The sequence below is a fragment of the Aspergillus aculeatus genome, assembly GCF_001890905.1.
Source record: "Aspergillus aculeatus ATCC 16872 unplaced genomic scaffold ASPACscaffold_1, whole genome shotgun sequence".
NCBI classification, from domain to species: Eukaryota; Fungi; Ascomycota; class Eurotiomycetes; order Eurotiales; family Aspergillaceae; genus Aspergillus; species Aspergillus aculeatus.
In genome coordinates, this window is record NW_017962976.1 from 1,096,819 (window position 1) to 1,119,618 (window position 22,800).

At 56.6% G+C, this 22,800-nt stretch overlaps 9 protein-coding genes and 1 non-coding gene across 10 annotated transcripts; 4 read left to right on the forward strand and 6 right to left on the reverse strand.

The window, feature by feature from the left end:
- Positions 1 to 645: 645 nt before the first annotated feature.
- Positions 646 to 1,763, reverse strand: ASPACDRAFT_1851583 (ADP-ribosylation factor family protein; the record flags this gene model as incomplete). Its single annotated transcript, XM_020197207.1, has 2 exons — positions 646 to 1,647; positions 1,715 to 1,763. The coding sequence occupies 2 exons, from the start codon at positions 1,761 to 1,763 to the stop codon at positions 860 to 862; spliced, it is 837 nt and encodes a 278-aa protein (XP_020060942.1). The 3' UTR covers positions 646 to 859.
- An 839-nt stretch (positions 1,764 to 2,602) lies between these two features.
- Positions 2,603 to 4,575, forward strand: ASPACDRAFT_74216 (uncharacterized protein). The gene is made up of 2 exons (XM_020204149.1): positions 2,603 to 2,788; positions 2,864 to 4,575. Exon 2 carries the CDS (start codon positions 2,881 to 2,883, stop codon positions 4,423 to 4,425), a length of 1,545 nt encoding a protein of 514 aa, XP_020060943.1. The 5' UTR covers positions 2,603 to 2,788; positions 2,864 to 2,880; the 3' UTR covers positions 4,426 to 4,575.
- Positions 4,576 to 4,652: 77 nt separating this feature from the next.
- ASPACDRAFT_38167 (mRNA splicing protein PRP18) lies at positions 4,653 to 5,875 on the reverse strand (the record flags this gene model as incomplete). The annotated part of the gene is made up of 2 exons (XM_020200408.1): positions 4,653 to 4,845; positions 4,917 to 5,875. 2 exons carry the CDS (start codon positions 5,873 to 5,875, stop codon positions 4,653 to 4,655), a joined length of 1,152 nt encoding a protein of 383 aa, XP_020060944.1.
- A 430-nt stretch (positions 5,876 to 6,305) lies between these two features.
- On the forward strand, positions 6,306 to 6,975 carry ASPACDRAFT_74217 (SAP18 family protein; the record flags this gene model as incomplete). Its single annotated transcript, XM_020204150.1, has 2 exons — positions 6,306 to 6,658; positions 6,694 to 6,975. Coding segments are annotated over 2 exons (635 nt in total), but the record flags the coding sequence as incomplete, so codon positions are not given.
- Positions 6,976 to 7,483: 508 nt separating this feature from the next.
- ASPACDRAFT_74218 (uncharacterized protein) lies at positions 7,484 to 8,056 on the reverse strand. The gene is made up of 4 exons (XM_020204151.1): positions 7,989 to 8,056; positions 7,896 to 7,931; positions 7,664 to 7,779; positions 7,484 to 7,609 (listed from the first exon to the last, which is right to left on the reverse strand). The coding sequence occupies exons 1-4, from the start codon at positions 8,005 to 8,007 to the stop codon at positions 7,556 to 7,558; spliced, it is 225 nt and encodes a 74-aa protein (XP_020060946.1). The 5' UTR covers positions 8,008 to 8,056; the 3' UTR covers positions 7,484 to 7,555.
- A 211-nt stretch (positions 8,057 to 8,267) lies between these two features.
- Positions 8,268 to 9,575, forward strand: ASPACDRAFT_109357 (glutathione S-transferase). Its single transcript, XM_020195376.1, has 3 exons — positions 8,268 to 8,601; positions 8,672 to 9,075; positions 9,177 to 9,575. The coding sequence occupies exons 1-3, from the start codon at positions 8,561 to 8,563 to the stop codon at positions 9,518 to 9,520; spliced, it is 789 nt and encodes a 262-aa protein (XP_020060947.1). The 5' UTR covers positions 8,268 to 8,560; the 3' UTR covers positions 9,521 to 9,575.
- Positions 9,576 to 9,599: 24 nt separating this feature from the next.
- ASPACDRAFT_109358 (fatty acid desaturase) lies at positions 9,600 to 11,429 on the reverse strand. Its single transcript, XM_020195377.1, has 3 exons — positions 11,223 to 11,429; positions 10,255 to 11,171; positions 9,600 to 10,116 (listed from the first exon to the last, which is right to left on the reverse strand). Exons 1-3 carry the CDS (start codon positions 11,362 to 11,364, stop codon positions 9,802 to 9,804), a joined length of 1,374 nt encoding a protein of 457 aa, XP_020060948.1. The 5' UTR covers positions 11,365 to 11,429; the 3' UTR covers positions 9,600 to 9,801.
- A 668-nt stretch (positions 11,430 to 12,097) lies between these two features.
- On the forward strand, positions 12,098 to 13,630 carry ASPACDRAFT_109359 (2-hydroxyacid dehydrogenase). Its single transcript, XM_020195378.1, has one exon. The coding sequence runs from the start codon at positions 12,149 to 12,151 to the stop codon at positions 13,271 to 13,273; it is 1,125 nt and encodes a 374-aa protein (XP_020060949.1). The 5' UTR covers positions 12,098 to 12,148; the 3' UTR covers positions 13,274 to 13,630.
- A 2,038-nt stretch (positions 13,631 to 15,668) lies between these two features.
- On the reverse strand, positions 15,669 to 15,750 carry ASPACDRAFT_t34. The gene has a single exon. It is a non-coding gene; the product is annotated as a tRNA-Ser (tRNA).
- A 956-nt stretch (positions 15,751 to 16,706) lies between these two features.
- ASPACDRAFT_1892786 (putative ABC multidrug transporter) lies at positions 16,707 to 22,341 on the reverse strand. The gene is made up of 4 exons (XM_020198668.1): positions 21,815 to 22,341; positions 19,085 to 21,741; positions 17,313 to 19,029; positions 16,707 to 17,228 (listed from the first exon to the last, which is right to left on the reverse strand). Exons 1-4 carry the CDS (start codon positions 21,916 to 21,918, stop codon positions 17,108 to 17,110), a joined length of 4,599 nt encoding a protein of 1,532 aa, XP_020060950.1. The 5' UTR covers positions 21,919 to 22,341; the 3' UTR covers positions 16,707 to 17,107.
- Positions 22,342 to 22,800: the final 459 nt, after the last annotated feature.

Genomic DNA, 22,800 nt, shown 5'->3' on the forward strand with positions numbered 1-22,800 from the left:
ATATAACAAGAGATATAGCGGAAAGGGTGTGTTGTGTGATTCGCAGGCGTTTCGTAGTGTAGTCAGGAATGGGACTCTGATCGATTTACAGAAACTCTAGCTCTCGCATGGACAGACGGACCTTATATATAGGGGAGGGGGGAACAAAGCTACACAGCAGGTAAGTTAGGGCTTCCGCGGGCGGCGGGAAGGGAGGGGGGTTTACGTCAAGGTGACTTCGACTGACTTCATCTCTCTCACCTAACCCCCTTGAGTATCCAAGGTAACGTCATGCAATGCATGGATTGCATGCCACTTGACGGGTCTGGACTTTTGTGTACTGGGGGGGGTTTTTTTTTCGGAGAGGGCCGGTTTTGGGTGGTTGTGCGGGTGGGGATGCGATGATGTTGTTTGATGGAATATTCATAGTGGTGGTCATGCTAGCCTTGTGGGGGGTTAGCATGTTTGATGAGATATGTGTAGGTCGTTCGGATAAGTTTGCTGCGTGAGATTGATGATGTGAGTGTATGTTATGTTGGGTGGTTGATCATACTATGTGAGACGGTTGATCGATGCCTGATGATGTAGGTGAGGCGAAGAGCGGCCTTACAGCCTTCCACAGGTCTATTTCTTGTATCTAGTTCTATTGGCCGATGCAATAGGGTGGCTATCTATGCACATGGGAACTCCAACAGGTATCGTCAAGAATCACACAAAAGCGAAATCATTTCAATCAGGATAGGTATCTTTGCATAAACACGATGCTCCCCGACGCCGAACGACAAGACAAACATATTTCAAAGGGCGGGATTTCCCACCGGAGGTGCGGATTATAGTTTTGAGAAGGCAGTGTGATTGAGTCCCTCCAGAGAGAAGATAATCACCGCATCACCGGCGGCCGACCCTCCTTATTCCACTTGACCCGACTCTGCACCCACTCCACCGCCTCCTGCACGCCGGACCCCATCAGCGCACTCACCGGCAGCACACGGCTGTCGCGCACGCCCGCCCCGGACTCCCCCTCGAAGACCTTGCGCACGAACCCTTCCTTGATGCGGACGACCTCGACCGAGTCCTCGCGGTCCTGCTTGTTGGCCAGCACCAGGATGGGCACCCCGGCGACGTCCGCGTGCTTCAGCACCGACTCCAGCACCTGCCGGCACTCGTCCAGCCGCCCGAAGTCGCTCCCGGGAGCGTTGATCCCGACGTTCTCAGCCGTGAAGGTCACGTTCTTTGGAGAGGTGGATCCAAGGTCGCCGCCCTCCTCCTGGTCTTCCTCCTCGTCTGCAGCTGCAGTCTTGTCATCGTCACCGGCGGTGACGCCCCCGCTCGCGCGGCGCCGTTGCGGGAGGCGCGTGATGTCCGGGTCCTGGCCGACGTCGGCGCTGTCGACGACGAAGATGATGGCGTGGCAGCTGGCGTAGTAGCTCTGCCAGAGGTTGCGCATGGAGATCTGGCCGCCCACGTCCCAGATCTTCAGGTACATGTCCGGCAGCGAGATGGTGGCGACGTTCTGGCCGACGGTGGGGACGGTCTTGCCGATGCTGGCGGGGAGGAGCGAGGCCGGGAGGCTGCCATCGGCGCGCGGGGGCTGGTAGAGGGCTTTGATCTGGGAGAGGAGGGTGGTTTTGCCGGCGTTGTCGAGGCCGAGGAGGAGGACGGAGTATTCTGGTTGTGGATTTGATCAGAATTTGGACGTCGCAACCGGACAGAAGGGGGAAGGGAGCATACTCACCCTCTTTACTCGTAGCGTACATGTACAGCGACTTGGCGAGGTGATACATGGTGATTGGGGGGGTGGTGGGTGGTGGTGGTGGTTGCAACAACCCCACCGAAAAATCCGGATCAAATTGGACGGGATGAATGTCGCGGAGTGTCGATCATGTCATGGCAGCGTGGTGGTGCGGGGATACGCTCTTCTCCTTCCTGTCTTCCTCTTTCTCCGCTGGGGGTCCCGCTTATCGTGAAGGCGAGGGCGAAGCCATGCGGGAGGCTTCGCGTCAGCGGTCAGCCTGTCTGGCCGTCCGTCCGTCCTGAAGCGGTAAGCAGGGCTTGGGTCATTGCCCTGAGCCCTAATTGCCCGAAGCGTTGACCCCGCAGAGGAAACCGGCATGTGAAATGCAGGGTCGATCCGTTGCCTGTCAGTGGCAGAAAGAGGGATAAATTAGGTCACCGAATAATGCAGGAGGCAACCTGCAGGCGCAGTTGGTTTGCTATTGTCAGGAGATGGCCATGGCATTGAGTTGAATGGTGTGACTTTTGAGTTGGTGGTGGTGGTCCTCAGTATAAGAACAATGGCAGAACATCTCGGAACTTCTTCAACTTCTCTTCCCAATGCTTCCTTGTTTTCCAACCCCAGATTCATCTCGCTCAATTTCAAAGCCAATTTCCTTGGCTGGGCGGGGGCGGAACCACGGCCGGGTCACGATTACATATTCTCGTCGTATTTCTAGAATTATTCCCCGATTACGGCCAAATCCCGACTTCTCCTCCAACGGTGTTTTGTCAGCGAAAATCGAACGGTCCATTGTCCGCCTGCGGAATCGCGCTCCTCCTCCTCCTCCTCCTCCCCTCCTCCCCTCCTCTTCTTTTCTCTCACCATCTTCTTTACTTTCTTCTATCTTTCTCCTCCAGCTCTTCTCATGTGATAGCCGCTCAATGGCCTTCCGCTCGGCATCTGTCTGCTTTTCCGCTGGGATCCACTGATCGCATTCCCCGCGCATGTCTCGGTCAGGATGCCCCGCGCTGGATGGGCGGCCGGCGGTCTCCCAGCGGCCTTCAATGGATAGTACTGACACCATCATTGTCGGTATGTCGTCATTTGCATCCTCGCTCCTCGCAATTGGATCCTCTGTATGACCAGGCAACTCTAATCGTCCTCCAGGGAACGGCCCGTCAGCCATGATCCTGTCCTACATCTTCCATGGTCATATTCCCTACTATCAAGCCGATCCGCCGCATCCGGATCCCCTGCTGCATGCCAAGCTGCTGCACAACCCGGCCCTGCTTCAGGCCGACGTGAACACGCTGACCGAGCATTTTGCCGCCTCGCGCTTGTCCTACTCGACCCAGGCCCTGCCGGTCAACGTGCTTCTCGACACCCTGGTCCGACCCAGTCTGGACGTCGAGGAGCTGGAATGCGTCACTAACGTCGAATGGCGGTACGAGCCTGAAAAGGCCGTGCCTCACCTGGTGTTTGGTGACGCTGCGTGCGCTGGCGGTCAATGGACCGAGAATCTCATGCCTGCGAGCTGGGATATCCAGACCCTGAGCTATGCATCGATGTTATCGCTGCCGGGGTATTCGTTCGCCGACCACCACCGTGCAGTGACCGGGAAGGATCTGCCGGCATTTACGCGGCCCAGCCGGCAGGAGACGGCGGATTACTTCCGTCGGTATCCCGGGGCCGTGCACATCGGCGATGTCTTCCGCTTCAACGAAACCCTGTCGGGGATCTCGCGCACGGACCAGGGCTTCTATATCCGCTCCCACAATCTCCATTGTAAACGCCTGGTCCTGGCCACGGGGATCTTCACCGAGGTGCTGCAGCCGAGTCCACTGCTGCAGCCCTTGCGGTCCCTCGAACCGGTCCCCTCCATCCCGTTGCTGGTGATCGGCTCGGGATTCTCAGCGGCCGATGTCATCATCTCCGCTCCTAAGGATCAAAAGATCCTGCATGCCTTCAGGTGGGATCCAGAAGGCCGGCCGTCTCCTCTACGGGGTTGTCATCACCAGGCTTACCCGGAATATGCCGGAGTGTACCGTTTGATGAAACGGGCGGCATTGGCGGCGGCCCCAGCACCGCCCAAACGGGGCAAGATGCGACGGACGACGTCAACGCCGTTCCTGGAATCGCGAAAATGGAACGATGTCTACGAGGGTCTCCCCAATCTAGAGATCATCAACGTCGAGATGGCGGCCGATCAGGCTCTTGTCACGTTCCGTCAGCCCGACGGGCAAACCATCGTCCGTGCTGTTCGTGGGCTGGTCTATGCCACAGGCCGTCGCGGGACACTGAAGTATCTCGATCCTTCTCTGCTCGCGGAAGTCTTGGGTCGAACGGATGCGGACTCGATTGTTACCAACCAGACTCTACGTGACAAAGCACTCAACGACATGGAGGTGGCGCCGGATGTTTTTGTCATTGGTAGCCTGACCGGAGACTCTCTTATCCGGTTTTCCTACGGGAGTTGCGTCCAGGCGGCAGGCAAGGTCATCGGAGCGTCAATGGGACAGGACTGGATGTGGAACAGCTCGGCGCAAACGTCGCGTCCACCATCGTCCTCCGTGGGGGTTCTGCGGGGGATTGACGGACATGATGTCTATCCGGCCGAGGCAACTTGGTCCCAGGGCGACGAGGATCGGTCGGTGTTATACACGATCCCGGAGCGGATCTTGCCCGGCGGACTATGGAAATGGCTCCGAAAATGGTGGAATGTGAATTGATATGGGGTATGTGGTGTATATGATACGATCCTATGTTAAAAGGCCATAGATCTGGCCACGGATTGAACTGTTCATAATAGACATGATCTACTGCGTAGATTGTATATAGCCGTGGTTGTTGTTTATAATGCCAGAGATATGATACTTGCTCAGGCTTGAATTTATCAATATGTAGTATCATAAAATGTGTGACTGCTGAGAATAACACCCGTATACATCAACCCCACTCAACCCATAATCTGCAACTGGTCGTCCGGCGGCCACCGGGTCTGAGCGAAGCTGAGACACCGCTTGATACTCTGGAGATACTTGCGGGTGCTCTCGTCGCTCAGAATATGGGCCTGCTGGTCACTCTGATGCAGCTTCTCACGCGCCGAACGCTCGTGGATACCCACCATGGTCACACCGATGGGCCACGCACTACCAACATCGACTCGTTAGCCAATATTCCAACCCGAAAGGGAAAAAAACCAAAATAACAGGGGACATACGCTTTTCCAATACTCAAGCGCAAATACGCATCATTGGCATCGACATAGCGGCGCAGCTGCGCCTTGTGCACGATCTCAACCACATGCTCCAAGACGCCGGTATCGAGATCCCCCTTCTCGAACTTGCGGAACAGCGGCTTCATATTCTCGCGCGACTGCACCATCGCGTTGAATGCCTGCCGGCCCTGCAGACTCTGCTTGACCGAGACATCGCGCTTCGCCAGCGCGGCCTCCCACTCCTTCAGGACCATGGTGAAATACGAGGCCAGCTGGCGGAACAGAAACTTTTTCCCGGCGTCATCTTTCGGGAGTGTGGCGGGGATCTTCATCTCCACCTCCGGCACCAGCTCGAGCGTCGTGGGAATCGGCCCGTCCGTCCACTTCTGTTTCTGCACCGCATCGCTATCGGGCTGGTCATCCTTCCTCACCACCCGCCAATACCGTCTCGCGCGCGCTTTCTCCCCCTCCCCGAACAGCGTGGCCGGCTCCCCCAGCTCCCGTAACCGTTGCTTCACCTCCTCCGCCGAGAGCTCCTCTTCCCCTGCCCCCGCCCCAGTGGCAGCCTCACTCCCCTCACCCTCTGAGGGGGTTAACTCAGGCAACCCAAGCCTCCTCCTCCTCTCCCGCTCGCGCAGGGCATCCTCCTCCTCCCGCCGCCGCCGCGACTCCTCGGCCAGCCGCCGCTTCTTGTCCTCGCGCTCGCGCCGGCGCGCGGCCTCCTCGTCCTCGGCCTTGCGCTTCTGGGCTTGGCGGGCGGCGCGCTCGGCGGCCAGGCGGGCTTGTTCTTCGTTGTAGGCGGCCAGGCGGGCGGCTTCGAGGTCGGCGCGGCGGGTGTATTTTTTCTGTTCTGTCGATGTCGTGGGGGTGGGAGATGGGGAGGGGTTTTGGGGTTTGGGGTTGGCGGTGGCGGTGGCCTTGGCCTTGGAGATTTCTTTGGACATTAAGGCGGCGAAGTCCATTTTTGCGGTATTCAGGTCTTCATAAATGTGGGGGGTATGTGGTTGTTGGAAGGGAGGGAAACAACGTTAGAGCGTATGGGCTTGGGGGTGTAACTATTATTGTATGGAGGGCTGTAGAAGGTAGTAGACGATAAGATTAGTACTGTGCAGTATTGCCGTTGCGGCAGCGGTAGGGCGGTAGGGCGGCCAGAGCAGGGCAGGGCAGGGCGGAGAGTTACCTACAAGTTCCGCGCATCCACTGCTCTCTCGCGCTCCATGCTACACCTACCTCCTACCTTACTCCAACAACTACAACAAGAACCACAACACAACCTACATCCGCCAGTTTATTCTCTACTCGAAGCCACAGAACGCGACGAGCAAACCAAAGCATGACCAACAACTACTAAACAACCACACCCATTCCATCCACTCAACAAAACCAACAAACATGTCCCGCCAAACCACAACCCCCTTCCACCTCAAACTCTTCTACCGCCAATCCACCTACCACCCCTTATCGGAGTTCTCCCCGGCCCCCGGCCCCGCCGGCCGCAGCGGCGGCGGCCATCTCCCCGCCCACCACCTCCAAATCTACACCTGGCCGACCTGCTCCCTCCGCGAACTCGCCCACCTCTTGACGTCGACCCTGCCCCACCTCCTCCCGGAGGTGCCCATCGGCACCCGACTGAGCTTCCGGCTGATCTACCCGGACACCAAAGGCGCGGCGATGAATCTGGGGGAGCATGGAAGGGGACGGTATCTGGCGAAGGAGATGGGGAGCGTGGTTGTTGCGCCGAGGGGGTATGATGATGATGACAACATTCATAGCAATGAAGGGGGGAAGGGGAGGGGGATGGGGAGGGAGCTGGGGGAGGTGGACAAGGCCCGAGGGCGAGGGCTGCCGCCGGCGCATTCAGAATGAGCGGTGCGGATGCGGAGAAGACGTTGCAGGATTTTCGGTTCGTGATTGGCGATTATGTCGACTGTGCGATTGTGCCGCCGCTGGAGGATGGGTCGGTTGCGCCGCCGCCTCCTGTTGGTTCCGGGGGTGGTGGTGGTGGTGGTGGTGGTGGAGGGGGGATGAGGGCGTTTCCCCAGGGGGGGAGGGAGGAGAGATCGTATTTTGGACGGGGAGGGGGAAGAGGGGGGCGGGGGTTTGGGGGTGGGCTCGGGGAGAGGGAGAGGGAGAGGGACCGTGATCGACAGAGGATTCCGCCGGGGGATTGGAGGCGCGGGGAGAGGTTGCCCGAGGGTGGTGGTGGTGGTGGGAGACGGGAGAATGGGGGGAGGGAAAGAGACAGGGATGGGGGGAGGAGGGGGTGGATGCCTTATTAGTTGTTCAGTGGGTTTCCAGTGATGGGTTGAGGGTGGTATATTTGGTAGCTGGGATTGAGGGCGTGTACGATAGTGAGGGATGAGGGGAGTGGAATGGTGGAATGGATTATACCCCGTTTCTAAACGGCTATGGAGTTAACTGCCTGTCCGGGTTTAAATGCTCTGCGTTACAGTAAATGCATCTTCCATCTCAAATGCTATACCGGTCCCAAACTACAATCAGCTACCAGTACACCCGAGCACTACAATTTCAACCCCCAAATAAAACAACGAAACGAAATCAATTGCACCGCGGTATAATAGATACAACCCAACCCCCATCCTTCTGCCCTTCTATCTCTTCCCACCAAATCATTTCACCCTCTACCACTCCACAATCGTATCTCCCTTCCGCTTTCCGCGCAGATCGTATTTGCCCTGTCGTCCCAGGTTAGCCCCTCGCCTACCACCCCCTATCAGAGAACCACATACATCAGTGTTATAAGCCACATAGCCCAACGCCCCCGGGATCAGAGCCATGTACAGGAAAGAGAACCAGGCATGGCGCGGCGTCCACCGGAAGTACTTGTACCGGTTGGCGGTGAGGTCTGCTTGTCGTTAGCATTCCGCTTACAGTTGGGTGATCGTAGCTTGTCTATTCGAGCTTGTCGTTCGACTTAATGGAAGCGGGTGCTATTTCGTCTGGGGGGAAGGTTTCACGGACCGTAGTATTTCTGGAGGGCCGGGTCGAGGATCAAAGCTGTGAATGAGGTTAGTTATCTTGTAGCAGTGATGAAAGGGGTAGGCGAGGACGTACACTTGCTGGGGCCGGCCATGGTGGCGGATGTGGATGTGGATGTGGATGCGAATGGGCTGGAGAAGGTCACGGCTTGTGCTGCTGCTGCTGTCGCTGCACTGATGGTGATGTCGCGGGTGAGGGAACGATGTTGCGGGTCATGTGATGTGTGTGTGCACAGTTGTGCTGCTTAGTCATTATGTTACAGACTGTGCTGTGTATTGATGAGTCAGCAGCTTCATGATGATGCACAGGCTGCAGGGGTTGTTTACTAGATCCTTCGCAGCTCACCTACTCTTCATTTTGAGTAATTGAAGGTGCAGCACAATAAGCAGCAGCATGTGAAAGACCCCTCGCAAAAAAAAAATTCGCCGATCTCATTTTCTCGAAAATTGGGGAAAGGTTGTCCCAAAGACTGGAACAAAGAACTAAACGGCAACCCCACCGCCATGACGCAGTATCACAGGTTCACAGGTTCATCCGAGGTTCCCTTCACCAGCGTCTGAGCCTTAAATGATAACACTCCTTTTCCCTTGCACAATCAATCGCTTCTACACCTACCACACTGTGACAAGTCCAAAACAGAACGCAAAATGACCGACCCCAACAAAGGCGCCAAAATCACCCTCTACTGGTATGCTCCCCTCCCTCCCAATTGCACCTTACCATACCCAACACTAATATCCCCCCCCCCCGAAATCAAGGCTCGCGCAATCCCGCTCCCACCGCATCCTCTGGCTCCTCGAAGCGCTGCACCTCACCTACGAGCTGAAGATCTACCACCGCGGCGCCGACAAGCTCGCGCCTCGCGAGCTGAAGGAGATCCACCCGCTGGGCAAATCCCCGGTGCTCACCGTCCAGCCTGCTGCCGTCTCCGGGCAAGAAGAAGGCAAGCCCATCGTGCTGGCCGAATCCGGCCTGATCATCGAATACCTCCTCGACCATTTCGGCGCCAACGCTGATGCCTCGCTAATCCCGGAGCGGTATGCCGCGGGTGCAGAGACTGTGGTCGGCGGAGAGACCGACTCGTGGCTGCGGTATCGGTATTACATGCACTACGCGGAGGGCTCGCTGATGCCGTTTTTGGTCATGCAGTTGGTTATGGATAGTGCGTGCCCCTTTCCCCTCCCCCCCCTCCCCCCCCCCCAAATATCTTCAATTCAGGGGGGAGCTCTGTTCTGAATGCTAATCTCTGTGGCCGTGGAACAGCCGTCAAAAACCCGCCCATCCCGTTCTTTCTCAAACCCCTGCCGCGGGTGGTGGCCGGGCAGGTTGAGAAGGCGTTTCTGAATCGCAATATCGCTGCGCATCTGGATTTTCTGGAGGAGCAGCTGCGCACGAGTCCGGGGGGTGGGCCGTACCTGTGTGGGACGACGCTGACGGCGGCGGATATCATGATGAGTTTCCCGGTGATTGCGATGGCGGGCCGGTTGTCGATGGAGGGTTATCCGGGGTTGAGTCGGTATGCGGAGTTGTTGCAGAAGGAGGCGGGGTATGTGGCGGCTTGTCGGAAGATTGAGGAGGTGGATGGGAAGTTTGAGGCTTCTCTTTAGTCTTTCCCTCTCTAGGCCTAGGTGTTGAGCGTGAGAGAGTGGTTGTATGGGTTATGTATGTATGTATGTATCTTAGGATCGTAATGTAATGTCTGTCATTCACTGCATTCCTTTTTTGGAGAATACCATGTATAGAATAGTATAGTACAGTGAAGTATATACCCCAGCCAGCGCCCTCCCTAGCTATATACAGCACAGCACAATCAACCCCTACCCCTAGACTCTAACATATAACCCCTGAGTCAAACAACGCAAGCAAGCAAGCAAGCAAACAAGACAACCTACAACTGAAACTTCCTCGCAATCTCCTCCTCACTGAACCGCCGCGTCTTCCGGCGCAACATCTCCGCCTTCTCCTCCAGCGTCATCCCGACCTGCTCCCCCATGGGCACCAGACACTTCGCCAAATGCAGGTAATCCTTCCGGAGGAGGCAGATGGTGATCATGATGTAGTCGATATTCCGGAAGACGAGGGCCTGCTCGGCGGCGTAGCGGCGGTGCTGGCGCAGGAAGGCGACGGGGTGGTCGCGCCAGTGGCGGCGCGGGTTGAGGTGGTGCGAGGTGTGGTAGCCGTCATTGTAGCAGAAGCGGTTGCTCTGCCGTCTGTCAGTATGCATAACGGTATGGGGGCAGGAGGGACGGAGGTGTTGAGGAGAGGTAAGGCGGAAGGAGCAGAGCGGCTCTCCCCCCTTTCGCCCCTCATCTCTCCCCCCCAAAAAAAGAAAAGCACGTACAGCAACATCAATCAACGTAATACTACTCCGAAAATCTGAATCGGGATCGATCTCATCCACCAGCGCATGCTGGCCCCAATTGCCCACCATCAACCCGACCCTTAACTGCAACACGGGCAACAGCAACACAAACAAGGTCGGCCGCCACCCGCCCCACCGCCACGCCGCGGCGATCATGGCGTACGTCCCCAGCTCCCACAGCCCGGCTTTGGCCGCGGTGACCAGCTGCCCGCGCCGCAGGAAGTACGCCGGCAGCTCCACCCACACCAGGAAGTAGAAGCGGGCCACGTAGCAGGCGAAATCCCTGCCGGAGTCGCGCTGGTACCGCAGGGTGCTGGAGAGGTCGCGGGGCCCGTTGCCCTCGACGTGGTGGTGTTTCACATGGTGGTAGAAGTAGGAGTTCCAGGTGTGGCCCATTAGCGGGTCGAGGATGTAGGGGAACACGGTGTCGAAGAGGACCGCAAGCGGGTGGGCGCGGGTCAGGATCCCGCCCATGTGGATGTGCTGGTGCATCATTAGGGTGTACGTGCCCACGTAGTAGGACTGCATGAGCCAGTGCAGGAGGCCGTGCCACCAGTGAAATGTTCCGAAGAACAGGTACAGGGCGCTGGGGATGGAGGTGCTGAAGTACAGGAGGAGGTGGGTCAGCATCACCACGTCGGTTTCGACCCGCACCAGGGACCGCGCGGTGCGGATGTACGGCTGCAGGAGGTAGTCCTTGAGAAGGGTGGGGAGTTGAGTGGTGAGCTGCGGCAGATCCCAGGTCACGAAGACGGTGGGCGTGAAGCTGCTGCTGGAGGGGCTGTTGAGGGCTGCGAGGTGTGTGATGGTTGCTTGGGTTTCTGAGTCAACCTCTTCTTCTTCATGCGCTGCTGCCCCGTTGGTGCCATTGCCATTGCCATTGCCATTGGTGTCTGCTGTACCGGAATTAGCTGGGAATCATTTGCTGGGGATATTGGGGGCGTTACGGTTTTTCTTCCCGGCGGCTGTGGCTGTGGCTGTGGCTGTGGCTGCGGCCGCGGCCGAGGATTCCGCTTCCTTGAGCAGATGCTCCAAAACCAACCGGTCGGGGACCGTCAGGTTGGGGTCTATAAAGGTGGCTGGATCCATGGTGCTGTTTTGGAGCTGTGGGAAAAGCGGAAAAATGAGCCAGCCTGGAAGGACACAAGCTTTAGGTTGGATTAAGACCCCCCCGGGGGCAGATAAAAAGGGGGGAGATTATCGAGTGGATCAGCCGATCCTTGGCATGTCAGATCGGTGGAGTGGAGCTGGCTGGAGCTGGCTGGAGCTGGCTGGATGGAGGGGACTATAACTCGGGAAGCTATAGATGGGAAGTGCGGAGGATGTGCAATTCAGCAGGCAGGAGAGTATGAGTCGAAGCTGGCACCCATTCGACACATGGGCAATGTCATGGCAGGCATATCATGCTGATCCCTCCGGTCGGATCCAGCGTAACGTTAGTGGGCATCAGGTCATCAGATGATCCCAGCAACCCTAATTTCATTGCGATTCCGGGGATTCTCAACCCGACCGCAGCTGCAGACCTGACTCAAAGATAAGCAGTCCAGATTCGATCTGCAATGGAACGTAGCCCCATGCACGGTTAAGCTTAAACAGCTGTAACCCTGATTATGCCGAGTAAAGCCAGGGACCGGTGATTGAGAGGACTGGGATGGACGACGTCATTACTTCCCCTCTTGTACTCTGTACCACTACTGGTACCACCTCAGCCCACAAGGTACAGACAGTACTTCTGCCCTGTACCGTCCCTTATAACAAGGTAAACTTCCCCTCTCTTCCCCGGTCCCTCGACCCCTCAACCCCTCCCCGCATTACACCCACACCCTCACCTCTCACAACACCATCACGCTCACCCTCACCACAACCCCCCAAAATGAATCTCACCCTCTTCTCCACCAAATCCTACGACTCCCACTACTTCACCAGCACCCTCACCACCCTGCAACCCACCTTCCCCGAACCAATCACCCTAATCACCCACCCCTTCCCGCTAACCCTCTCCACCGTCCCACTCGCCCGCAACAGCACCGCCATCTGCGTCTTCGTCAACGACAGCCTCCCAGCCCCGGTCCTCCAAGCCCTCTGGGACGTCGGGGTGCGCGCCATCCTCCTCCGCTGCGCGGGCTTCAACAACATCGACCTACCCGCCGCCGAAGCGCTAGGCTTCTTCGTGGCCAATGTGCCCTCCTACTCGCCCGAGGCCGTCGCCGAGTTCGCCGTCGCCCTGCTGCAGACGCTGAACCGCAAGACGCACCGCGCGTACAACCGCGTGCGCGAGGGGAACTTCAACCTCGAGGGGTTCCTGGGGATGACGCTCCACCGAAAGAAGATCGGGGTGGTGGGGTTGGGCCGGATCGGAATGGCGTTTGCGCGGATCATGCGCGGGTTCGGGTGTGAGGTGGTGGGGTTTGATCCGGTGCGGCAGGAGGGGTTTGCACGGGGGCAGCTGGGAGCTGGAAAGGATGCGAAGGCGGCGGAGGTGGAGGAGGATGAATTCATCACCCAGCTGGCAGGCCGCTACGTCGCCAATGTCGCGGACCTGCTCGCGCAGTCCGACATCGTGAGTCTGCACTGCCCGCTCACCGAGGCCACGAAGCACATCATCAACGCCGAGTCGCTGCGCGGGCTCAAGCGCGGCGCCATTTTGGTCAACACCTCGCGCGGCGGGCTGATCCACACGCGCGACGCGATCCGGGCCCTCAAGGCCGGCACGCTGGGCGGGCTGGCGCTGGATGTGTACGAGCAGGAGGGCGATCTGTTCTACAATGACCACTCCGCTGAGATTATCCATGACGATACGCTGATGCGGCTGATGACGTTCCCCAATGTGCTGGTCGCCGGCCACCAGGCCTTCTTCACGCAGGAAGCCCTGGGCGAGATCGCGCAGGTGACGCTGTCCAACCTGGCGGATTTTGCGGGCAAGCGGCCGTGTCGGAATTCGTTGGTGCGCGAGGGTCATTTGTTTGTGGAGGGGGATAAGCAGCCCGTGCGGTTGTAGGTTTCTGTATGTGGGTTTGATGGGGTGGGGTTGGTGATGGTTGCGGTGGTGGATGTTGTTTGCTTGTGATATGGGTTTAGTTTCACTCCGAGGCGGTCCCTCATGACAAGTTGTGGACTTCAAACTCAGATAGGGCCATGAATTCGCAGCCATGCACAGTGGGCTGCTCGTGCCAGTTTGCAAGAATCCTAGTTTTGTCGGCAACACTTATGCTTTATCAGCGAAGTCTCCAAGTCCCTGGGTCGATATGAACTACCTTTGTAAGCTACCCTGGTTAAGTAGAGCTATACACCCTCGAGTCCTACTAGGACTGCTAGGGCTATCAAGCTCTTAGGTGTGGAGATACTGGGAGGGACTAGGCTATTTGCAATTTGGCACGAGTAGCTTGCCATACTTCCACCTATCGAACCTCAATTGAACTGGATAAAATGCTTACTTGATGCTTAGAGGCGGTTATTCTCACTATTATTCTGCCTACCTCTGTCTCGTGTTGCGATGGTAGTCCTCAATTGCATCTTCTCTTAGGCCTTGTTTGTGAGCGACAGGCGGGATTCATCGGCTATCGGAGCTACTGCCTCGACCAGTATGTGTATCCCTACGTCGGGCCAGCCCTTTAGCCCGACCTTGTACAGCGAAGCACAGCTAGGTCCACACTAGAGCAGAGCTCCTAAAGCTCGTCGTGCATGCGCGCGAGGTCCTGGAGCCATTCCTCAAACGCCGTGATATTGTATCTCGGATCGACGATATACACCTTCGCTCGCCGCGCAGCCCCCACGGCTCCCACCCAGGTTGGGTCCACCTGATCCCGAACAAGGGGCCGCCAATCCTCTGGGATGGCCAGTTGTAGAGCTTGTTTGAGGGTGTAATGGCTGCCTCCGATGCGTCTCCGCTGGTGATGATCGCCCGAAGATACTGTGCGTCACCCGGCCAGAGGATCTGCTTTTGGACAAAGCCGTCAAGGATGCGACGAAGATCCTCCACCGCGTCCTGCTGCCAACGATTACAAAACTTCCTCATATCGTTGTTCCAAAAGGAGCCGTAGACTCCTCTAGCCTGGTAGCGGGGCCAAACTCACCTTTTGAGCACCCTCATCGTCCTCCTCCTGCCCGCCCGCCACCACCACCACCACCACCACAAACTCCCCATGCCGCCCTCGTTGGTACAGCTCACCATCATCCGTGTCAATGTCGGTTTCACCGACCAGACCGGCATACAAATTCAACCGTCCATCCAGCCCATAATCCACAAACAGCATCACCGCCGTCTCATCCATCAGATCGCAGTCCGCCGCCTCGCTGATCCCCAGAGCCCGGCACGTATCCAGCCCGTACGCCTACCGGACAGTGTGCAGGAACTCACGGGACTCCCACTCGTACTTCACGGCCGTGGCGTTAGATGCAATGATCGTAGCCGTGAGGTCGCGGTGCGGTCCTAAGCCGATAACCCGCGGAAGGCTGATCGCCGTGATGTTGATCGGGTAGTCCAGGAGCTGCGTGGCTTGATCTTTGATCTTTCACGTCTTGGAGAAGATTATCGATCATGGTGGCATCGTCGGGGTTGTGTACTTGTGCAACATTCACTTCCTCCTTTCCCTGTTCCGCCTCCCCCTATCCCACTTGTACTAATTTGGATTTAGCCCCCAGTTTGCGCATGCAGAGGACGATTGGAAACATGGGGAAGCACAAACACGGGTGTAGCATCGAGCATCGGAATCGTGATACCACCCTTTGGAATTCAACCAGGCCCATTGTCAAATAATAGTCAATGATGATCACGAGACCTGGAGCAAACCATCAAGTGGTAGCGGGCAATTGGCTCGAGGGCAAGGGCCGATACATCCCGGGCTCGAGGGCTGCCTGGAGTGTCTAAGCGCCTCCTGCTTAAGCAGTACCGTAAACTGATTGAAATGAACAGCATTAGGGGCAAGGCACTCAATTTGCGAAAGGGCTGGGTAGGTTCCCCATCGCCTTGTTCCGGTGGCCAAAAGAACTCATCGCGCTTTCAGGAATCATGAATTCGGTTCATCAGTTCCCAAGTAAGGAAAAGGATAGGAATCCCGAGACAAGAATTGTGTATCGCTGTGATGGTCAGTCATAGATATGCAGACAGCTCCCAATCACTACTTTAGCCTGCGCTGTCGTTCTTAACAGGAATCAGGATTCTTTGGAGCAGAATGTCCGGCAAAGGGAAATATATAGAAGATCATTGGAACTAGTGCCAATTGTGAGCGGACAACCCAATACTAACTTAACACCCACACACCAAAGCATTAATATGTGCAGGAGATCAATTGGTTGCTCGCAAGCAAAACGAAACATATACAGGTATTATCAATTCAAGAAACAAAGAAGGAAAATAGGTGCATCCCACAAGAGCAAAAAGAGAAAGCAAAAAACGACAGCAGTCGGATTTGAACCGACGCCTCCGAAGAGAATAGATTTCTAGTCTATCGCCTTAGACCGCTCGGCCATACTGTCTAATCTGTTATATTGGTACGTCAATATAGCAGATATCCAAACACATACTAGCAGTGCAGTTGTGGTGACGAGCCCAACTATACTTCACGCTCGTTAGGACGCAAGATATTGATACCCTGCACAGCTGAAGACATAGGCATTACTGGTCCCCATTTGAGGTTAAAGCAATTTCAGACCCACTGACAAAGACCCTCATTCGCCAGGGACAGCAAATCCAGCAATCATGCTGATAAGTTACAAGTCTGCACCCACCACAAGTCAAACTCCAACCCTCCCCAACCCTCCATAATCTATCCCAATGCCTCCATACATTACCTCAAAAAAACCCCTACATCAAGCATCAGAGTCCTGAGCCCCATCAGAATATCCCCCCCAAAGCTAAATCCCGTTCCCGCATCGTATACTCACACAACACACCTCCAGCCCCCCTCGCCACCGCCAACAGCAGCCCCGGATGCCGCAGCGGCAGTAGCAGCAGCACCTCCTCCGGTCCAGGCTTGTCCAAAAAGCCCCCAAAGTTGCTGGCGAGGATATCCACCACCGTCTCCAGGACTGCCGTCCCCTACCGCAGGAACGGCGGCAGCTCCCTCGATCTTGTCCAGGAGATCCGGGAAACCGTCCCGTTCATTTTCGTGCCAAAGCAATAGGTTTTGAGAAGGGTTGACTGGGGGTGATGTACAGTACCTTGAGCCCGCTTCCTAATGCCGCTTTGAAGAACGAGGCCGGTGGGCAGACGATCGCGCGGTGGACTTTGAAGGTGTGGCCCTGGCAGGATATCGTCAGATCGGGGTATGGTATTCGCTCTTGTCGAGGAGGAACTTCATCGTCCTTGAGAGGCGTGGATGGCTCATCTGGTCTGTTGGCATTCGAGGAACTGGAAATGTAGACGCGGATGCAGATGTAGATTGTTGAGGGGACGCGACCATCAGACAGAGCCGCCGGCGGCTGATCCGGGAGCGTGAGAATGGCGGTATTACGGCATCAGTATGAGGTCGACATGGACTGCTGCGCAGCTGGAATAGCACGCCTTAGTTGGGATTTCCGGAGGCCAGTCAGTGAGCTCGCACTGCATCAAGTATCCGTGATGGTGCCCGCATGGTGGAAGAAGGCCATTGACATATCAACTTCTAACGAGAGCATGCATCCAAGATCTAGCTCTCTTCACTTCCTTTACAAGCCTCTCTCTATACTCCAGCCTTCCTTATGCATCAAACAAACATTTGTATATACCCGACCCAAGAACAACACAAAAAAGAACAGAAAAATCCATCTAAATCATCTATCATAATCATCATCGTCATCATGATCACCAAGTATACTAAATATATACCCGTCCATCCACCCCCAACGCCAATATTCATCTCCCCTCTCCCTCCCCCTCCCCAATCATCTCAACCAACTCGTCATACTCGCCCGTATTCCGCAGCATATTCCAAAAGACCCCCTGCTTGGCCACGAGGTTACGCGGCGAATCGTTCCTAAAGAATCCCACGTTAGCTGGGCCTCCACCATCGAAACCATAATAAATCAGGATGAAGGGATGGGGCAGGCAAACAACATACTCAACAATCTCCCCACCAGCCATCACCAACACGCGATCGTAATCCATGATCGTCCGCAAGCGATGCGCAATCGCGATGATCGTGCAGTCCGAGAACATCTCGCGCAGCACCTGCTGCATATGCATGTCCGTCTCATGGTCGACGGAGGCCGTCGCCTCGTCGAGGAGCACGACCTTCGAGCGCCGGCAGAGGGCGCGCGAGAGGCTCAGCACCTGGCGCTGGCCCTGGCTGAAGTTCTCGCCGTTGGCGGCGACGGGGGTGTCGAGGGTGAGGGGGCGGCGGGTGGGTTTGCTGGGGATACCCTCTTCGGTTGACGAGGAAGGGTGTGCATGCACGTGGTCAGGCACGGGGACGGGGACGTGAATCGAGGAGGTGCAAGCCGATAAAGCAGACTGGAGTTCGGATTCGCTGGACTCGCCGAAGGGGTCCAGGTTCGACTGGACGGTCCCGGAGAAGAGGACGGGTTCCTGCGGGATCAGGGTGACGCTGGTGCGGAGGCGGTTCAGCAGGATCCGACTGACGTCGACCCTGTCGATGGTGATGGTGCCGCCGACGAGGTCGACGAACCGCAGCAGGGACAGTCCCAGGGTACTCTTGCCGCTTCCGGTGCGGCCGACGATGCCGATGCGTTCGCCCGGGTGGGCGACGAAAGAGACCCCGCGGAGGACGTCAGGGCCGTCGGGCTGGTAGCGCGCGGTGACGTTGGAGAACTCCACGCGGCCGGAGGTAGGCCAGCTAGCGGGGAGGGTAGTCAGCGCCTTGTGGTACTCTTCCTTGGTGAGCCTCTCCTCGGGCTCGATCTCGGCGTATTCCTTCATGCGCTGGAAGGAGTTAAGCTCGATTTCCAGTTCATTCATGGTCCGGACTAAGGTGAGGATCGTCTGGCTGAGGCCGATGGCGTTGGTCAGTGAGAAGCCCACGAGGCCGGCCGAGCCAGACCAAAAGTAGGCGACGCAGCCGGCTGCGGCAGAGACAGAGGCCGCGCAGAAGTCAGACCGGACGGAAACCCAGCGGTTGCAGTTGTACTGCGCCTCGGCGGTGCGCGAGTGCACGGCTAGCTTTTCAGCGAGCATGGCCTGGAAGACCTGGTCCATACCAGTACGGGCACGGATCACGCTCAGACCAGAGATGGAGTCGGTGAAGTGTGAGAAAACAGGTGAGTAGCTGATGGAGCGAAGCCGCTTGATGGACACCTGGGCGCGCGTGTACATCTCGCCCATGATGAAGCCCGCGGAGCAGATGATCGCGGCGGGGAGCGCGAAAATCGGCATGATGGAGGCGACGCTGGCAATGCGAAGCAGGAACCGCAGTGCGTTCTCGATGGACATCCGCAGCCACTCGACCAGGATCGTGTCCATCGACCGGGTGTCGTTTCCGAATCGATTGATGGCTCGTCCGATAGGGTTCTGATCAAACCAAGAAATGGGTGCTGACAGCACGGCGGTCACCAGCCTTTGATGCATGGTCTTGGCGGCTACCCAGCTGCCATACTGGTATATAAGATTGTTGCAGACCTGCAAGAAGAGGAAAGTAAAGATAGCGGCCGCATAGATCCCCAGATAGAACAGAGTGTCGACATGTTCCTGTTCCTCGTACGCCCCTGTCCATATAGAGAGCCAGTACGTGATGGAAAAGTAGGCAAATTGGACCGAGATAGTTGCCAGAATGACAAGAGGGGCGTAGCCGACGCCGCCAAACAGACGCATATAGCTGAACACTGGATAAGCAGGTCAGCAAGGCTCGTTCGTGGTAGAGTGATACCGTAAACTTACTTAGTGTGCGCGGGACACGTCCGGTAGAAGAGGTTTCTTCAACAATTCTTCCTTGCGCAGTCTTCTGTTCTGCTACAGGAGGAACAGGGGGCACCGGAAGATCCGCCGAGTTCAAGGGCTGCTCTACCACCGGCTCGTTCCCAATTGTACTAAAATCCGGCTCACTGCCAGGCGTGCTGCAGCCCGACGGCGACGCAAGGACCGGCGTGAGCGTCCTCGGAAGCGCTTGTACGGGGACCAGATTGCCGTGTTCAAGGCGAACAATGGACTCTGCATCTTGCAGAGCAGCGGGGTAGTGAGTGACCAGAACGACAGTCCTATCCTTAAGCAATCCACTGCGGAAAGACTTGTCGTACACGAGACTAGCAGTGTGGGTATCAAGGGCGGAGAAGATATCATCCAGCAGTAATGTCGAGGATGACGAATACAAGGCCCGCGCAAAAGACACTCGTTGCTTCTGACCCCCCGACAGAGATGTACCCTTCTCTCCTACACGGGTCATGTCACCGGCGGGGAGCTGTCTCAGATCCTGCGCCAGGCCACTTGCCTCAACAACCGTGGCATACCTAGTCTCGTCGAATGGGCTGTAGAAAACGATGTTCTGACGGATCGTATCGTTCTGGAGCCAAGGAGCTTGTGGAACATATGCAACGTCCTGGGGACAGTATGCAGTGCCTGACTCCAGGACGGTCTCGCCCAGACAAGAGAGCAGCACAGTCGTCTTCCCACTTCCCGTAGGGCCGGTCACGACGTTGAGCGAATTAGGCTTGAATCTGATGGTCACATCCTGCAGCCTGAAAGCGGCGACAGGCGATGGTTTGAAAGTCGCATTGATCAATTCCAGCGGACCCTCGGGGTGCCGTTTGATCTCGCCCGCTGTCTCGAGAAAGTTGTCAATGCGGCGGAGTGACTCCGAACCCTGCGCGGTGTATCTGCTGACGTTCGAAAGCCAGACAAACAAGACTCGCAGCGTTTCCATGATCGACAGGGAGGTAAAAGCGACAGGGGCGCGGAGTGGTTGACCTGTGAACAGTATGTAGATCGAGAACATGACCAGTAAGCTCAGCAGCGGCAACAGCTCTCCAGCCATGGAGATCAACGCGGCATACACACTCCGCCACCACAGACGGCGTTGCTCCACGCGACGAACATTATTGATTGAATCGATGGCAGCATGTTCCCAACCAAAGTACTTCAAAGTCCGGATCGAGTTCAGGTATTCAGAGATCTTGGACAACCGAGCATCGGTAGCCCGCATAACAGAGCGTTGGATGCGAGATACCTTCCGTGACGCCAGAGCAGGAAGGGGTGACAAGCATAGCAACGTCAAGACTCCAAACAGCGATGGCCACCCAAGCATCTGGTACAGAAATACCAGAGCCAATGTGATGGATATCGGGCCTGCAGTGGCCAGGTAGAAAATATCACGGGAGTTGTAGATGGCGTCGACATCGTACGACATCAAACTCGTCAAATTCGCTTGGCTTGATTCAGGCGTCCCCTTTGGCCCTGCGCCGTGCTGAGATTTCTCTTTTTTCTTGTTATGATGATTATGATGGTGATGCTCGCCAACAGAGCCATCGTAGATATAAGAGCGCATCGCAGTCTGATACAGCTCCTGAACGAGGGAAACATTCACCCGAACAACAAGACGAGTGGAGGTGAAGATGTACTGCTGATAACACAGCGAGCGGGTGATCGGACCAACAAACAAAAGCGCAATCCACAGCGCAGGGTGGAAAACCGCGCTGTCCGGATCCTCCAGATACGCCAGGAGTCGCAGCATCGAATACGGCGCCATGAAATCAATCACCGCCGTCATGGCCGACCAAGTCATCATAGTGTTGATTTCGGTCTTCAGCAAGCGGCACAGCGTGCGGAAGGTCTTGCCGCCCTTGCGGCGCTGCCTCTTGATCTTTTCCAGCCATCTCATAGGTTCGTCGTAAGACGGCAAAGGCGGGAGATCATCCATGGTCAGATCCCGCCGACAGCCCCGGAAGATCACATAGGTGATCCACTCATACGAGCAGTAGTAGGAGAACAGGGAGCACGTCTCCTCCGGCGACGCGTTCTCCTCCTTCACGGAGCGCTCGATCTCCGCGTCGCGGATCATCGGCCGTCGTGGACGGGGGGCTCCGAGCGCGATCACAACCACAGCAGCCAAGCTAGCGACAATTCCAGCGCCAACGGAGCTAGACCGGTAGGTCGCGTCGACGATCGTCATGGGCACCAGATCCTGCACCACGGCCAACGCCAGAGCCGTCACCACGACGCCGTTCATGTGCCGGTAGAGGTGTGTTCGATAGCCCTTGTTCTTGCAGCAGATATAGCCCACGCCCAGCAAAACCACGTATGTCAACAGCAGAGACCGTTTCCAGCTCCCGCCGTGCCGCAGGTCGAGCCAGCTCAGACAGCAGGCGGCGAGAGCAGCAGCCAGGTGCACGAATGCGGAGGGCAGGTGCACCAGGATCTCCGACGGGCCGTCTACTGCTGTGGACTTGAGGTTGTCGCGCGACTTGGGCCGACAGAGCCGACAGAGGAACCGCAGGAGTATCGGAAACAAAGCGATTGCCCACGATGCCAGTAATATGACTAGATGCAGGTTCCCAGTAGCTATAAAACCCGACGCCCGCCGGGTGCGATTTTGCCATATACTTCTGCAGGATGGGCCCACGCTCGTTAGTTCACAGTACCATACTGGAATCTAGCAATGGGGGACAAGTCACTCACCGCTGAGAAAGGCCATGGTCAGGGACCTGTTCAGTGATCTCTCCCGGAAGCTGAGCGATCACAGGCCCGATCGCCTGTTGAAAGGGCGCAATGAAGTGCTCCATTGTGAGACGGGTGATGAGAGGGAGAGGAGAGAAAGAGCACAGCAAGGGGAAAGGCTCAATCAACTCATAGGCAGAAGCAACAATCCCGTCATAACCGAGCACGCAAATCTTTTGTGAGGCTTATCATCGGTCACTTTTCGTCGGCAACTGTTATTCGACGGCCGCAGCGCCCATTGCGTGTGCAGGAGGACGATTCGCCGGACAAAGGCCTAAGCAAGGGACTAGCAGCGCTAACTGGGGCTGGCGGGGAAAAGGTGGGCGTGGGAGGGAAGAGGGAGCTTGGAGAAGGGAAATTGGAGAGGGGAAAGAGGAGGAAAGTGGTGTCATCGCTAGCAGAGGAAAATAACGGACGTTGCCGATAGCGGGGTGGGAAAATTGAGGTAAACCTGCCAATGGAGAGGATATCGGACCAAACCCTGGCTCCGAACCATGGATAGACTGAATGCGATGAGTGTCGCTGCCTGTGGCTGCCATCTGATAAGCCCCTCCAATGATTAGAGGAATGGAGCACTTGCACAACCCGGCTGATACCGGATTTATGCCTGAGGCAGACAGCGGTCTCCCACTCTATCTACCTACTGTGTACATTTCAAGCAACGTCAAGAGTACTTCTTCCATGGTCAAGGACCACTCAAGGCCCTGGTAATCAATAATGATGCACGAGTGACGAGCTGTCAATCCTGCTTCGCCAGCGAGGCACAAATCACACCGGCAATCTTCATCAACTTCTTTCATCACAAAGAAAATAAACGATAATGATAAATGAAGATCTTCGGTTCTTGGGCTACGCATGAATGACAGGATCTGAGGTTCAAACCCACCCAACAGTCTTAGGGCTTGACTCAGTATAATCAACGCAATAGTGTTCAAAGAAGCCTAAAC